Source organism: Harpia harpyja, chromosome 7 (genome assembly GCF_026419915.1).
Source record: "Harpia harpyja isolate bHarHar1 chromosome 7, bHarHar1 primary haplotype, whole genome shotgun sequence".
NCBI classification, from domain to species: domain Eukaryota; kingdom Metazoa; phylum Chordata; class Aves; order Accipitriformes; family Accipitridae; genus Harpia; species Harpia harpyja.
Window position 1 is genome coordinate 30,875,785 of NC_068946.1, and position 15,688 is coordinate 30,891,472.

Below are 15,688 nucleotides of genomic sequence, written 5' to 3' on the forward strand. Positions count from 1 at the left end.
GAGAACTAACTACCGGCTTTACATGTCCTCTGTGTAAAATTTTAGTTTATTCAGATCTGGGTATAATATTGTTTGAGTTAAAAGGTGAAACAATAGTTCCTTGCTATGGTCTTTAAAGTTTTTAAAATATGAAGTGTCTGTAGACAGTGTCACTAGGTTTTTGTCTAATTGTGTATCCTCCTCTAATGGTAAGATTTTTGGACAAAATAGCACTTCAGTTTTCTGTAAGTAGATGGCTCCAAAGAATATTAGTTGATATGCATTTTCCGTTTTCTTAATTATGGCATAATGAAATTTTTTTTGAGCTATGAAATTTAATGACTTTCATTAAATCATGGGAGTTCCTAAGAGGCAACTTTTCTTTGTTAGATTCACTGTATTGAAACTTTGAGAATAAAAAAATTAAACTCTTGCCAATTAAACTTTCCTACCTCTTATGGGTAAATATGAACAAACCGAGGTTTTAGATAAAAGGCTTCTGTCTTCCATAGTTACAAGTACTGTTGCTTTCAAAAGCTCAAAATCCACATATATAGTTCTTAGATTTTGATAAGAATCTCACTTAAAAAATGTTTTTACCTTGAAAATGTTAATCCTTTAACTGCTGAAACAAAATAGAAATTCAAAATTATCCCAGTAGAACTATGCCTTGTAAAAGCCTTTAAGTCTGTTTGCTCTGCAGCTATCTGCACCTATTTGTGTAGTATTATAAAAGACAAAATCCAAGATGTTTATTTCCATAGTATGGCAAAATATATGTGAATTCTTAAGACATGTTCATTTCACAATAATATATGCTGAGTAATTTAAAGTTACTTTCTGCAATTTCCAAAGCCCTTGACATTTTGTTTGTCTAGATAATACCAGTTGAATTTAGAGTCTATATTTCTGCATTTTCCTTGAGGTATTACAATTATTATTCTAGCGGTAATTTTTTTCTTTTAGTGAACTGGCATGTTACCAGTTTAAGACCTGCAGAACTGATGATATGGAATTGGCAGATTTCCACATTTACACCAAGATTTCTTTAGTGACCACACATTGTTTTATTTGCGAACTTGTTCATTGAGCTTTTGGGGAACAAATTGATGATCTGGGTTTACTGGTAGTACAGTGTTGACATCCTGAAAACTTTACCACAACTTAACAATAACATTCTTCAAACAGTTTAAACAGAGGATTAAAGAGTCAAAACATACTATTTTTGCATGTATGATTGTTGCACTGTACAGTCTGTATGCTGATATGGTGCTTAAGAGCACAAAGAAAAAAGGTGAGAAAAGTGAGAAAAAAATATTGATCAAAATACTTAGTATCAGCTCCACACTTCCTGTGAAAGTTTTGTACTTGCTATAAAAATCCTGAAAGATAACAGAGAAATTATATGCTCAGTTTGTTAGTGCTTCTAGATCATTCATTTAGTCTAAGAATACAAATTGTTTGAGAGAAATACTTCGGATGCTACACAGTATTTTGAAGTAAACCAGAATACTTAGTTGTTTCAGACTCAGGATTGTGCTTTGCAATTGTTTCTTTAAGTTAATCAATACTATTGTCAATATGAATGTTGGTCACAATGTCTCTTTTATATATCTACAATATACCACATGATTTCTACCCTATTTTATGACACAGCCCCACAAACTGTAGCCAGTGGTCTGCATGAAATGGTATCATTAAATGTGCCCATTGCATGAAAGATCATTAGCTGCAAAAATGTAGCACCGGATGGTCTAAAAGCAGGCACGCTTACTAATAATTTTTATGCTTGTTTTTTGAATCTAAATTAACCACATCATTATATGTATTCTTAAAGGCCATGAGTTACTATCTGAGTTACAACAGCGTCGATTCAATGGTTCCGATGGAGGGGTATCCTGGTCTCCAATGGATGATGAATTACTTGCTCAGCCACAGGTCATGAAGCTACTGGACTCACTCAGAGAGCAATATACCCGCTACCAGGAAGTTTGCAGACAACGTAGCAAGCGCACACAACTAGAGGAGATTCAGCAGAAGGTAATGCAGGTAAGATTGGAGTTGTTCTTGAATACTGTGAGGCAGAAAATTGAGCTCAAGTCCCAGACTGTGTTTCCTGCAAAACTGAGTATCAGAGGTGAGAGCTTCATGCCTCCTTTCACTCCTCAAACTGCTACATGCTAGTTTCACTTGATACTTTACGTTGTGGCTGCGACAGTGACTTTCCGAAGGCTGTTCTGATTAGGTGATTAGAAATGTGCTCTCTTGCCATCACGCAGAAGAACCTTCACATTGTCCCTTTGTTGTGTACTGAGGCAGTGTAATGCTACACTGTTGGAGGGGCAAATGCCTGACCTGTTAGCTGAGAGGAACATTCACAAATGAGACACGTTTGACTAATTTTTCTTGAGAGTTGGAAACCTTCCCCTGCCCATGTTGTTTTAAGTTCCTCTTACTGAAGATAAGCTGTTATTTATTCCTTTATTTGTCTAATGCTTGGTGTTTTAACTAAGTTAAAGTGATTAAACTGTGTATTTCAGGGATACCCAGGCAAGAATGAATACAAACCTTCCTAATCAATCGTGTGTTAAAGGTCGTAATGAATTGGTTTGGTCCTTTGGAAACAGGCATGTAATTAGCACTTTCAACATTTTGTCAGCAGAGTCTCAGTAGCAAAAATCAAGGAAATGGAATCAATTTATTCCTCTTGTGTTTATTAATTGAAATTAGATTTATATGTTTTTAAGCTTCTATATAGTTTGACTATTCAGCAAATGGAATGGATATTGCTTTTAACCTTTCAGCATTGACATTTCTAATGCATGAGGAATGTAAGTCAAGTACTTGCACTTCACAGCATTCCAGGTATGGGTAAAGATAAAAACTAATCAATCTTGTTATTTCTAGCAGTGAAAATATAGATCTACTGAGAAAATAGCTTTCACTTATGTAGTAATTCAGATTATTATAAAAAAACCCTTAAAAAGCAAATGTCATTTTTTGATATGTTGAGGTGGAAATAATAAAAATATGTAAGAGATTAAAATAGTACTATATAGAACATATTAGCATGGCCGTGGGTATAATCAGGTGAGGGTTTTTTTTCCTGCGTTAGAGTTATAGCGGTTAAACAAGATGTGCTGATTGAAATGAAATTTATAATGTACTTTGGCAAATGTGACATTGTTAAGGCATTTAAATTGACTTGTTTACTGGGACAGCAGCCTCATTTTGCAATATTTGTAGTAGAAATACTTGTTTGGTCTTTCTACACTATGGATGGTACATAGTAAATGAACTGAGTCTCAGTACACAGGAAAAATGTGTTTCACTGTTTTACCAAGCTAATCAGTTTTATAAAGTGCACTTAAAAGCTGTCTAAATGGCATACAAATGTATGGGAAAAACTTAGTAAATCTAGAAATTGATTTAATTTCCTTTTGGTTTATGGGAGAAAATCAGGCTAACAGAGAAAAGTAAGAAGATAATGATGGACTGGATGAAACCAATAGAGGCAGTGCCATGGAATTTATTTTGCCAAAACAAACAGAAGTTGCAGTATAACATGCTTGCAGTATTTTCAGTTGGAATGGGTGTGTACATAGAAAGTTTTTTTCCATGTGCTGCTGATTTTTTTTTTTCAGTGTTTTGATTTCCTGTTAGCTTTCATTACAATTACTTTCCTATTTTATTCTTTGTAGAGCTTGCTAACCACTCCTGGCTTGCTTTTGTGTTCCTGTTTCATTTTCACTATTTGCTGCTTCTGCCTACTGTGAACTGCTTAGTTCTTACTCCTGTCTCAAAGCACTCTTACCCATAACCACCTCTGTTTCCTCGTGCCTTCAATATCCTACCTTCTCTTTTTAACTAACACTCTTATTTCTATTCCATAGTTTTGTTTCCCTTTCCTTTGTCTTTCATGCTGCAGTGTTAAAGATGGCAATGATTTCCAGATGTTTTCTGATGAGCAGTTCTACTAAACAGACTGCTGATGAGCTATGCTGTATGTTATAAATTCTAGCTTTGTCCCTTCTTAGGCAGAGGTGCTAATTGCTATTTTTCTAATCTTAATTCACAAAAATTTAATGTCAGGCCCTGCAGTAGTCTAGTCATTAACCATTTAAAAATATACTTTATGAAAATAACATCGCTGCTTTCTGCAGGTCCCCTAGTGACTCTTCTCTCCTCAGTTCAAGTGTCTGTCACACAAGAATGGCCACGTGCTAAGCTAAGCAGTTTCAGAGGCAATGCAGTAGTTCCTGGAAACTTGTACTGGGGAGGTGATCTTGGTCAGAGAGGGCACTGCTAAGCAGTAGTCTTGCACGCTGTTTCAGACTTGCATGAGAACTGTCATTTCCATGTAAGAATTTTCCAGGCCATGCTGGAGTTACGGGAGGGGACATCTGGGTGCCTTCACTTCTAGGTCCATTCCATATTTAACCAGCAACAGCTGTGCAGAGGTGCTGAGCACAACAGGAAGTTTCTCTTTAAACAAAAAGAACCTAGAATATAGAGTCCTAATTTGTGCTAGAAATTATAAAAGTGAGGAAGATTCAGGATGCCTTTGGAGCAAAGAATATATGCTCTGAAACAGTGCTGGGGGGTGGGGGGGGTGTGAAAAAGGGGGGTGGGAAGACACAGACATGACTAAAAGGTGGGCTGAATTGAGTAACCTTCTGTAATGGTGAAGGTTATTCTTGATTACTGTTGCGATGTAGCCTAGTAACACTAGGAAAATGGTTCAATTAGTCCCTTTTTCATTTGTCTTCATGATTATGGTGTTACACTGTGTATTGTATTATATTTCCTGAAAACCTGTGTGACGCTGTTCTGTCATCTTTGTTTAAACAAAAGTCACATTAAAGAGAGGAAGCTGGCTTCCTATGTTTTTTTCATTAAGGTTCAGAATGTGGGGGTATTCCTGCATTTCCTTACTTCAGGACTCCAGAAGTGACTTTTGTACTAGGTTTCATCACAGCTAGCTGTTTCTGTTTTCTAAATATTTAAAAATTTATCATAAAATTTTGCCATAGATACCATCTGATAATTCAAATGTGTATAAGGAAACTAAAATTTGAGATACTCTGCTTTGCTTTGAATAATATTAACATCAAATGACATAGTTTCAAAATAATAATAATAATCATAATAATAAAAGAAATCCAATACTGCAGTCCAAAATTGTATTGCCATGACCCTGCAAAAATTTCTGCAAAGGCAGATCCCATGAGATGTGGCCATTAAGACTACATTATTTGAATAGAGCAAATTGAAAGACATAAATATATAAAATACTAAGTTGTTGTGTAAATTTTATTTTGGAATAAGCACATATCCTGTACTTGAGTGTTACTGTATTCAACAAAATCAGGAGAATACTCTCAGGTGTGAGGTTGAATACAGCTGTGCATTGTAATTCACTTAGGCAAAAAAAACCCCCACCAACCTGTTTGAAAGCAAGAGGTCCATTATCAAGAAAATTGTCATTTAAGCTATTTATTGACAGAGACATGAAATGGCAAGTATGTATGTGAAATCTTTTGCTAGCTGCCATCTGCTTTCATGGAGCTGACAGGCTAAGGTTAATGAAAAGTGGTTTCTGCTTAAAGCTTTTGAAGATGTGAATGGATTCAACAACAAGACTTATACAGATTCTAAAAAGATTTTTTTTTTCATAAACGTATACTTTGAAATATTTCTACTTATGTTACAAAATTCTTTTTATACTAGTTTTTGTGTAATTGATTTGCTACTTTTTTGTCATCTTTATCTTATTGACAGGTAGTCAATTGGCTTGAAGGACCTGGATCAGAACAGCTAAGAACCCAGTGGGGAATAGGCGATTCAATTAGAGCTTCACAAGCTTTGCAACAGAAACATGAAGAGATTGAGAGTCAGCACAGTGTAAGATTTCCCATACCCTTTTCAAGTAGCAAAATAAATCCAAGTACATGCAGTTATGAGCAATGTATTGTGGTTATGAGTATCTAGGAATTTTGCACAATGCATGTTTTTTATGGCTTACAGAGGAAAGTACCTGAGCAGTTTAAGAACTTAATATGGTCCTTATATGTACATGTTATTTATTTTGTTTGCCAGTGTAGAAACATACTGATTTCTTTCTATGATTTTTCTTGGTTTTATTACGTTACAGCAGTTCTTAAATTTTCATGTTGAGTAGAAGAAGTAAATTTCCTTTTTCCTCCCTGCCAAAATGGCTGAGAAGTCCTGTACTTCTCAGGTGAATAAGTTAATATTTTTGTCTTTATTAAACTACATTTACCAGTAGCTGAAACTGGCTTAACACTTTCATTGATCAAGACTTCAGATATGGTTTATGTTCATAATGAAATCTTGAAGAGACTGTTTTGTAACTGTACTGACTTGATGTCTTTGCTTTGAACTTTGAAGACTTCCTAAGGTTCAGTAGAATTTTGTCTTTCCATCAGATGATTAACTATAATTGGGATATGAATACGCAATGTTCCCAAGGGGAGTGTTACAGTGCTTTTCCTCTTTTCTGACTTTCCTGGATGTAGACATTGACAATTCTGTCCACTTTTCCGAAGTTCCCTTTACAGTCATGAACAACAGTCAGAAAAATTATTTTTTATTTTATACCAAACTATGTAATTGGGAGACCACTGGCTTACCTTAAATTTAGATGCCTGTTTATAAATTAAAGCCATTTTTTGCTAACAGCACTGGAAAAATGTGCTTTGCCTTTTCCTTTGATTTTTTTCCTAAACACCTCATAACAGCTGAGTGTACTCTTCCTTTTTCATTATTTTCCTGTTTTTTTTCTCTCCTAGTAATTGAATTGACAGCTTGTATGCTTGCTTTCTTTCATAATCTCCTATTTATTGTTGATTAGATTACTTCTATTTTGAAGAAACTTGAAAAACTGTTTGATTTGTTTTAAAGATAGGCTTTTTTTACTTCAGTTTACTCTGAAGTGAAAAATAATTTTCATAGGGTGTTTGTTTTGGTTTGTTTCTTGTTTGGTTTTGGGGGTTTTCATTTTCTGGCTCTCTTATTCATGAGCAATATACTAGAACTGTTATTTTTGAGCAAATGTTGGCCTTTTCTCCATGGTTTTGAGCTGTCATGTACAGCTGTGCCTAACTTCCCCTATGGAAAGGATCAGAAACACACTTTTCATATATCTGGTTTGCCAGTCTCTTAATTTCACTGATAGATTGAACAAAATGAATCACTGCAACTGTTTTACATAATACTAAAAATTATTAATCCAGGTTATTTTTTGTTTGACTTCTCATATTATCGTTGACTTGTCACACTCAATAAGCTAGATTTGTATGTTCAATGTCTAAAGGTAATAACAAGAGTTATGTTGTGTAAACTGAGTTTATTAAACTATAGTACATGTGTGACAATGGACATTTCCATATTATGTCATCTTAGTTGCCCCTTTTGGGGTAGATGAGAGATTTATTCTGCTCTTAAATTTTTGGCTGATTGCTAATTTAACTTTGTCGTTACTTTTTTTTCCCTCTTTGCATCTTTTCATACTCTTATTTCTTCCTGTGAGCAGATGGTAGAGGCGGCTTTGGGTAAAAAGAAAAAAAATTTCAGAATATGGATATTTATACTCTAGATTTTGCATGCTTTGTAAATAAATGATGCAAAAACTGAATGCATAATTTTAAAAAATTGGAAACATCCCAATAGGAGTGTGACAATACTAATAAAATCAGATGTTTTAGGCCAATAGATGGTGCTATTCCATAGCATTAGAAATGCATAGGGCGTTTGAAGGTCATTTTACTGTAGGCCAAAATAAAAGTTGTTGAGCAAACGTGTTTTGCTTTACAGGCATCTCAGTCATGCAAGATGTGAATGTGATCTTGATGTATCAAGTCATTTTTAAATCTCCCGGAATTGTTAAAAATTTGAACTATTTTCTGTTGCAAATATACCACCATGACAACATAACTAACTCCTATGTATGTATTCAGTAATCAAAGCACTTGAAAAATAAATCTACACATTTTGAATTGAGTAGTGTATATCTTTCCTTAAATAAGAAACAAGGATCATTTTGAAGTTTCTGTACATGGATACTCTGTTTTATTCAGAAGATAGAGATTACTTCCACTGTATCAACAGTAGTATTTTTTTTTCCTAAATGTTTTAAGAAAATTATTGCTGGTTTCAATCATGACACTGAAAGTAACACCTAGATAGTCCTATGAACAGCTTTTTGTAATAGCTTATCACTTGGGAGAAGGTCTTCTGTTTCAATAGAGCACTATAGGCATGTAAACTTTAGAAATTTGTTTAAAAATGGTAGAATACTTCTGTTGGTTCAGTAAAATAGTTTGAGTAGGAGTTTGTGCTGGGAGCTAGTAGCCATGCCTTGTAACCTTCCCATCTTTCTGCACTTCTTGAGTTGATTTGAAATTAAGAATGTTTTTTCCTCCTGTGTGAGATTTCATAATTATAGTGTAAGCTGTAATAAGTTACTTTTAAAATCTGATTATTTATTAGTCTGGAGTTAGATGTATGCCATTTTAAGAGAAATAGAATTAAGTTTGGTATTATTTTAATGCTTAATTTTCCTGTGTTTGTAGGAGTGGTTTGCAGTTTATGTTGAGCTTAATCAGCAGATAGCAGCTCTTCTAAATGCAGGGGATGAGGAGGACCTTGTGGAATTGAAAGCATTGCAGCAACAGCTGAGTGATGTGTGTTACCGGCAGGCTAGTCAGCTGGAATTCAGGCAGAATCTATTACAAGCAGCACTGGAATTCCACAGTGTTGCCCAGGATGTAAGTTTTTAACTTTTCACAGCTCACCTGTCAATATATTATTGCCTCAGTATTATGATTGTTGAATACAATGAAAAAAATTGAGGGGGGTGAGGGGAAATACAATGTCACTTGGAAAATGCTGTAAGTCTTCATTTACTATAATTGAAACACTGGGAAGATGGATTTCCCCTTTTTTAGGAGGGAAGTGCTTTGTAATATGTCTTACATTTCAATAGCATTTGAAACAAAATGGTTATTAGTTAAAAAGTTGATTACCCCCCCCCCCCCCGTCTTGTTTTTTCTGTTGTGGGTTTTTTTTTTTTTTTTTTTTAATTTAGAAGCATATGCATTAATTGAACCACGGTTTAGTGTACTTCTCATAGTTTTGTTTTTAAATTGGCATTTATTCCTTTCCTGTGCTTGTCTAAAAAAAAAAAAAATAAAATCTTGACTACCTGCCTCACCCAGTCTAGGGGTGTATGCTCTTGGAATTTTATAGGCAGATGGGTGGTTTATCTTTCAACTTGACTTTCTTTTCCTATAGATGCAAAGAAGAACTTCTAAGATGACAGATCTCCAAACATTTAAAAAAAGATTGCAGACCCAACCACCTGAAGCTCAAACTTCTTTTTAAATATCAACATTTATGTTGTTTTTCATTTTAGTTGTCTCAGCAATTGGATGGCCTACTAGGAATGTTGTGTGTAGATGTAGCACCAGCAGATGGAGCATCAATTCAACAAACTTTAAAACTACTGGAAGAGAAATTGAAAAGTGTTGGTAAGCAAAATATTTCTGCATTTCAGATAAATGCTAATGAATGCATTACAGGAAAAAAACCAGTAATTCCACCACCCCCTTTAAAAAAAGACAGCAGAAAAAAGACTATCTCTTCTGATTCCTAGCTAAGTAATGTTCCACCTAACTACCTATGACTTGCTTATGCTATTTACTGCATAGTAGTTCTGTCTGGGAAAATGATCTGGAAATGTTTTTTTAAATGTTTTATATATAATACATATTTATTATATACTATTATCATTTCATCTGTAAACAAACTTTTTCCCCCACTAATCATCCTTAATATCTTGAGAATATAGTGCTTAGATGATCTTTCTGTCTCCAGAACTGACGCCTTGATGATTGTTATCCACTCAGTTTTAGAATGCTTGTACTGAGTATTTTGCAGTAGCTTTGAATGTATATGTTAATAAATGGTACATTTAAAGTTGTTACACTGTCAAGTATACAGAATAGAATATTTCAGTTGGAAGGGACCTACAATGATCATCTAGTCCAATATGTTGTAGGAGAAAGAGCTTTGAAGCAAAATCATATATGGTTGAAGTAGTTATGATTGGAATATAAGTTTGATGCATAAACTAGATATTCCTTTAGGAAAACAGATAGTAGAGCTGCCAAATAATAGATGTAACAGCAGATTCTAAGGGATGGCATATTTTAGCATAGAAAAATGTATCAGCCATATGAGATGTGTTATGAAGTAGTAACTTCTGCCAGCCATGGAAGAACATTTAGGCTGCAACTGCTTAGCTGTGATAAATATTTTAGGTATTGTGCAACTGTGTGGATTAAAGACACTAATTAGCTATTTATATGCTGAAAAGTTAATACTCAGTGTCAGCTTTTATTCCTTTTCTTGTTATCTGCTAGGTCATAGAATAGCAAAGCCTTAGCTCTTTGTTAATATAGACAAATACTCACTCAAACTTAAAAGTTGGAAGGGCAGTGAAAGACAGATAGTAATGTCCTTTTCACTTTCCAGCCTTCCATCTCAGATTCTGTTGCATTTCACATCTCTCCTTTGGGGAAAAAAATAACAAATTTATAAGTGACCATTGACTTGTTTTTTCTTTTTTTCTTTAGACTTAGGCTTGCAAGGCTTGCGTGAGAAAGGTCAAAGTCTTCTTGATCAAATATCTAATCAAGCATCCTGGGCCTATGGAAAAGATGTGACCATTGAAAACAAAGAAAATGTGGACCATATCCAAGGAGTGATGGAAGATATGCAGCTTAGAAAACAAAGGTAATAACAACAGTTCTAGTCACTAAGATTTTCATGTGCTGATAGGTCACTTTATATATAGATAAATATATATATATATTTTTTTTTAAGAGACCGTTTTGCTTTATCTTCAGTTATGGGATGTAGTGCAACTGTAATTTATATTTGTGGTATATTTAAATGGGACAGAAGCCTTCCTGCCTAATCTGTTGTAGCATATTCCTAAATCCAAGCACCTGTTGTATTTCAGTACTGGATGGAGTATTTGAGTGCTTTCCTGTACTTGTAGATGCTCAAGAATTATACATTCCTTTTATATGGAGTTATGGAATGGATGCAAGAGGCATCATTTAAATGTTAGCAGCTTGAGATGGAAGGTATAAGACTACAGTAGTGATAATGGCCCTAAAATTATGTATTAATTATGTACAGACTTGTTTATCCCCTTTTTCACAACCTCTATCCTTTAAGCATGGCATTTTCACTCCTGAAGATAAGAATAAAGATGGGATGGTGTCGGGGGACAGGTTACAGAATGGAGGCAGAGAGTTCAGTTTTCAAAATGTGTTTTTTTGTGAGTTTTGGAAAAAGAGTGGAGAATGAAGTTGTAGTAGGGAATAATGCTGGGGGGAGTTGAATTTGCAAGAAGGATGGATTTTGCCATCACCTTCTTCCTCCTAGCCTTTCATTGAGTTTTTTTTTTTTTGAAGATGTAGTAGTACTGGATTGGCTATAGTACTGCATTTTTTTCTACTCAACAGTGTGAGAGAATCAGATGATGTTGCTCATTATTACTGCTGGAACCCCTGACACAATAAAGTACTCTCCATAGAAAGTGCCTGAACTTTGAGGGCCATGGCTGAACAAAAAGGTGCTTCTAGGGAACGATGAGGTCTAATGAGCATCAAGTTGCTCAACTGAGGAATTAATTCTACCACTCACAATTTGTTTTCTTAGGGAGCTTAGTGTAAGAAACCATGTGTTTTGGTAGCGTTTAGAGAAGGTACTGTTTTAAGTATGTCCTCTGAATCCTATTTACTTGAGCAGCACTTGTGTTTAGAGGGCCAACTGCAAAGAGCTGTAGAGGACCATGTGTCACTGCAGTAAAATGGCAGTTGGAATTCAGTACTGAGAAAAGAAATGCACATGGGACAAGGAAAAACTATATACGTAGTAAGGGACTCTGAACCAGCTGTTAAAGATAAACGTTGGAAGACTTTTGCAAAAATTGCTTTAATGTTCAGTCATACTGTGAGAAGCCAGTAGAACGCTAAGGACTATTAGAAAAGGAATAGAAAGTTAAAAGGAAAATGTCATTGTGTCACTGTGTAGATTTGTAGTCCATTTCTGTTTTAAGTGTTACACAATTCTGGTCCCTGTTCTCAGAAGAGTTGTGGGACATCAATTAGAGGATCAAAAAGTCAATAAAATGTTCAGACAAAGGTATGAAGCAGCCTCCAGATGATGAATGATTAAACAAGGTTCTTCAGCCTGGAGGAGAGACAAAAAAAATATAAGGACTATCTCTCAGTAGCATTTAGTAGTAATTTTTGCAACACTTCATTTTTTTTTTTTTTTTTTTTTTCAAATTGTATTGAAAGTTTCTTATTATTTATATACACATGTAGTATAATGTTTATTTCTAGGCATTTTGCTGTTTTAGTTATGCTTTTGGAACCCATAAACTGTTTTCCTGCACTATTAGAGTAACAAATTTCCTTTCTGTAAGCACCACAGCACTACAGGACATGTAACAAAATGCAGTACGCTAATGAACTGTTCTTTGGAAGTGCTTATGTTTGCAACCAGTTTGAAAAAACAGATCCATGCATACAGTCTTTTGCATTCACTTATAGTGCTAACTGTTGTTGAGATTAATAATTCCATTTGCACTGGATGGGAGTCTGAATCTTGCTGTCTACTTAGTAGGCTCTGAAACTGAAGTGGAAAGGTCATTCTGCTGAATGTATTAGCTTAGCTCTCACTGTGGAAAGAAAAGAACTTTCGATACTTTTTTTTTTTAATTCTAGCTAGAGAAAGAACTGCAAAATGTGCTTAATTCAGAACAAGAGAATTAAAATTAGTTGTTATATGAATTAGATTTTTAAATGCTTCCTGACAGTTGTAGCAAAGGACATCATAGTGTAAGGGTTCAATTATTACAATCTTTAGTTATCTAAAAAGAAAAACAGAAATATGTGTTAACATCTTTTAGACAGTCCTCGTTTTATTCACCAAGAAAACTTCACAACCAGCTCACAGTACAGTTCAGAATTATGCCAGGTTTAAGCCAGCTTTCACCTAGACTTGAGTAGGATAAAGTCTGTCTTATCAATGTAAGCCTCTGTGTGGCAAATCAAGGTGCAACAAGGTAAGGAACCTGCAAGGCTGCTGGAAGGTCTTGTAGCTATTGCTGGTATTACTGTCTGTAACTTAGCTGTATCAGGAGTCTTGAGGATCATGATTTCGGTGGGTTGTAGTGCTCAGTTCTCTTTATTGCATGTTTCTTACTGTTACGTGAGGCATTATATATTTTGGCCAATCTAAGCAGCACAAAAATGTTTCAATCACCTTTAAGCACAAATACGGGCTGGGTGATGAGTGGATTGAGAGCAGACCTGCAGAGAAGGACTTTGGGGTTGACGAGAAGCTCAACATGACCCACAATGTGCACTCACAGCCCAGAAAGCCAACCGTATCCTGGGCTGCATCCAGAGTGACCAGCAGGTTGAGGGAGGTGATTCTCCCCCCTCTACTCCGCTCTCGTCAGACTCCACCTGGAGTACTGTGTTCACCTCTGGGGCCCCCAACACAAGGAGGGCAGGGACTGGCTGGAGTGAGTCCGGAGGAGGGCCATGAAGATGGTCAGGGGGCTGGAGCGCCTCTCCTGTGAAGACAGGCTGAGAGAGTTGGGGTTGTTCAGCCTGGAGGAGAAGGCTCCGGGGAGACCTTACAGCAGCCTTCCAGTACCTAAAGGGGGCCTACAGGAAAGCTGGGGAGGGACTTTTTCCAAGGGCATGTAGTGATAGGACAAGGGGTAATGGCTTTAAACTGAAAGAGGATAGATTTAGATTACATGTAAGGAAGCAGTTCTTTACTGTGAGGGTGGTGAGGCACTGGAACAGGTTGCCCAGAGAGGCTGTGGATGCCCCATGCCTGGAAGTGTTCAAGGCCAGGTTGGATGGGGCTTTGAGCGACTGGTCTAGTGGAAGGTGTCCCTGCCCACGGCAGGGGGGTTGAAACTAGACGATCTTTAAGGTCCCTTCCAACCCAAACCATTGTGATTCATGAACACTTGCATCTTAATGCTGTTCACTGAAAACATCACTGTCAAACTCATAATGTATTGTGTCTGCTATATGTATGTTGGTGAGTCTTTCTGTGTTATTCTTTAAGGTGTGAGGATATGGTGGACGTGCGGCGACTGAAGATGCTTCAGATGGTACAGTTATTTAAATGTGAAGAAGATGCTGCTCAGGTATGGAAATGCCTACAGAATTTCATCATTCTGGTCTTTGTTGTCCACTGGGTAAATTTATGGGAGTTGACAGTTGTACAGCATTATTTTTAAGACTTTCAAATGTAGTTTTATTTAGTGAATTTGTACAGTGAAAATAAAGAATATAGCAATGACTAAAAATAGTGCATTTGGTGATTGCATGCATGATCTACCAGTTTGTGATATCTCTTAACTTTTTTCTATATCAAAAGTATATGCTAGTACTGAAGTTACTTCACCCTTCTGGATTAATTTCTTTTCAATTTAATTTTATTCTTTTGACATTTGTTTTTAAGGCAGTAGAATGGTTAAGTGAACTGTTGGATGCTCTGTTGAAGACACACATTCGACTGGGAGATGATGCTCAAGAAACAAAAGTTTTACTGGAGAAACATCGAAAATTTGTTGATGTCGCACAGGTGAAATGAATTATTTTTTTAGCAATATCATTTTTGTACAGTTTGAGAAGATCTCCTAAATAGAATTGGTACCTGTATGGACAATCATGGAACAGATGTTACTATTCTTAATGATTTGCCTCAATGCTTGAATGAAGAAACCGTGATTGCTGGAATTGGTGGTGAGCCTAATGAGATTTTTGAAGTTCCATCCACAGTAGCGACGCTGCAGTTTACTACCTTAGTTTATCTACTTCATGTAGGCAATGTAAACCACAAAATATAAAGTTCACATTGACTTTCTTAAAAGGCATATATTTCAAACAGTCTTTATAATGACTTTTGAATTACTGCAATAACATACTGAGATATGGCTGAGCCACTTGGTTTCAGTCTATTTTGTGCTGTACTTCATGAAACAGAGCCTGTCTTTCTATTGGTTTTCCAGATAGAGTTGACTGCTGGTGTATGATGGTCCTGCTCGTACAAGAAGTTTTGGCACTAGCAGAGTTAGGGGTTGGACAGAACTGACAGCTTTAATTCTTGATTGTAGCAGCCAACTAATGAATCCTGCTGTACAAGAGTCTACTGAAATTCACTGAAGCCATAGGGCATGTTTGCACACTTGTTTGCAAATCTGGAATATGCAAACAGATGCCGGGTACATGTGAAAGAATTTCACCTAAGAATAGAAATGTACAAGCTGGGCATTTTTCAGGTGCTTTTTCAGATGTATACTGCTTTTAGGAATGACTAATTCAGACTTGCCAATTAACAGATGTGATGTTTTTTAATTGCCCCTGTTACACTGGAACTGATTTTTCTCTTTTGATGAATTAGAACTGACGATGACAGGAGAGTAGCTTACTGTTACAATGATGTGCCACAATGCACCTGGATGCTGGGTGACTACAAACATGGTAACAGTGAAGCCAGTGAGATAGTCATCTTGGCAGTAGATATCAAGTATCCCATGTAAGATCCAAGCAGCTATTTGAAATTTTCAGGAAGCTCT

The 15,688-nt window shown here is 35.9% G+C and overlaps 1 protein-coding gene across 6 annotated transcripts in view; it reads left to right on the plus strand.

Annotated features, from left to right (window-relative positions):
- Positions 1–15,688, plus strand: part of SESTD1 (SEC14 and spectrin domain containing 1) — a 62,208-nt gene that overhangs the window by 39,816 nt on the left and 6,704 nt on the right. For 5 of the 6 annotated variants that reach the window (XM_052792077.1, XM_052792075.1, XM_052792079.1 and 2 more), the window contains 7 exons: positions 1,817–2,028; positions 5,761–5,883; positions 8,574–8,768; positions 9,416–9,530; positions 10,638–10,797; positions 14,173–14,254; positions 14,572–14,694. In XM_052792077.1, coding sequence (XP_052648037.1) covers positions 1,817–2,028; positions 5,761–5,883; positions 8,574–8,768; positions 9,416–9,530; positions 10,638–10,797; positions 14,173–14,254; positions 14,572–14,694 — 1,010 coding nt within the window. The remainder of the gene's footprint in view (positions 1–1,816; positions 2,029–5,760; positions 5,884–8,573; positions 8,769–9,415; positions 9,531–10,637; positions 10,798–14,172; positions 14,255–14,571; positions 14,695–15,688) is intronic. The other variant, XM_052792081.1, reaches the window with a different exon arrangement.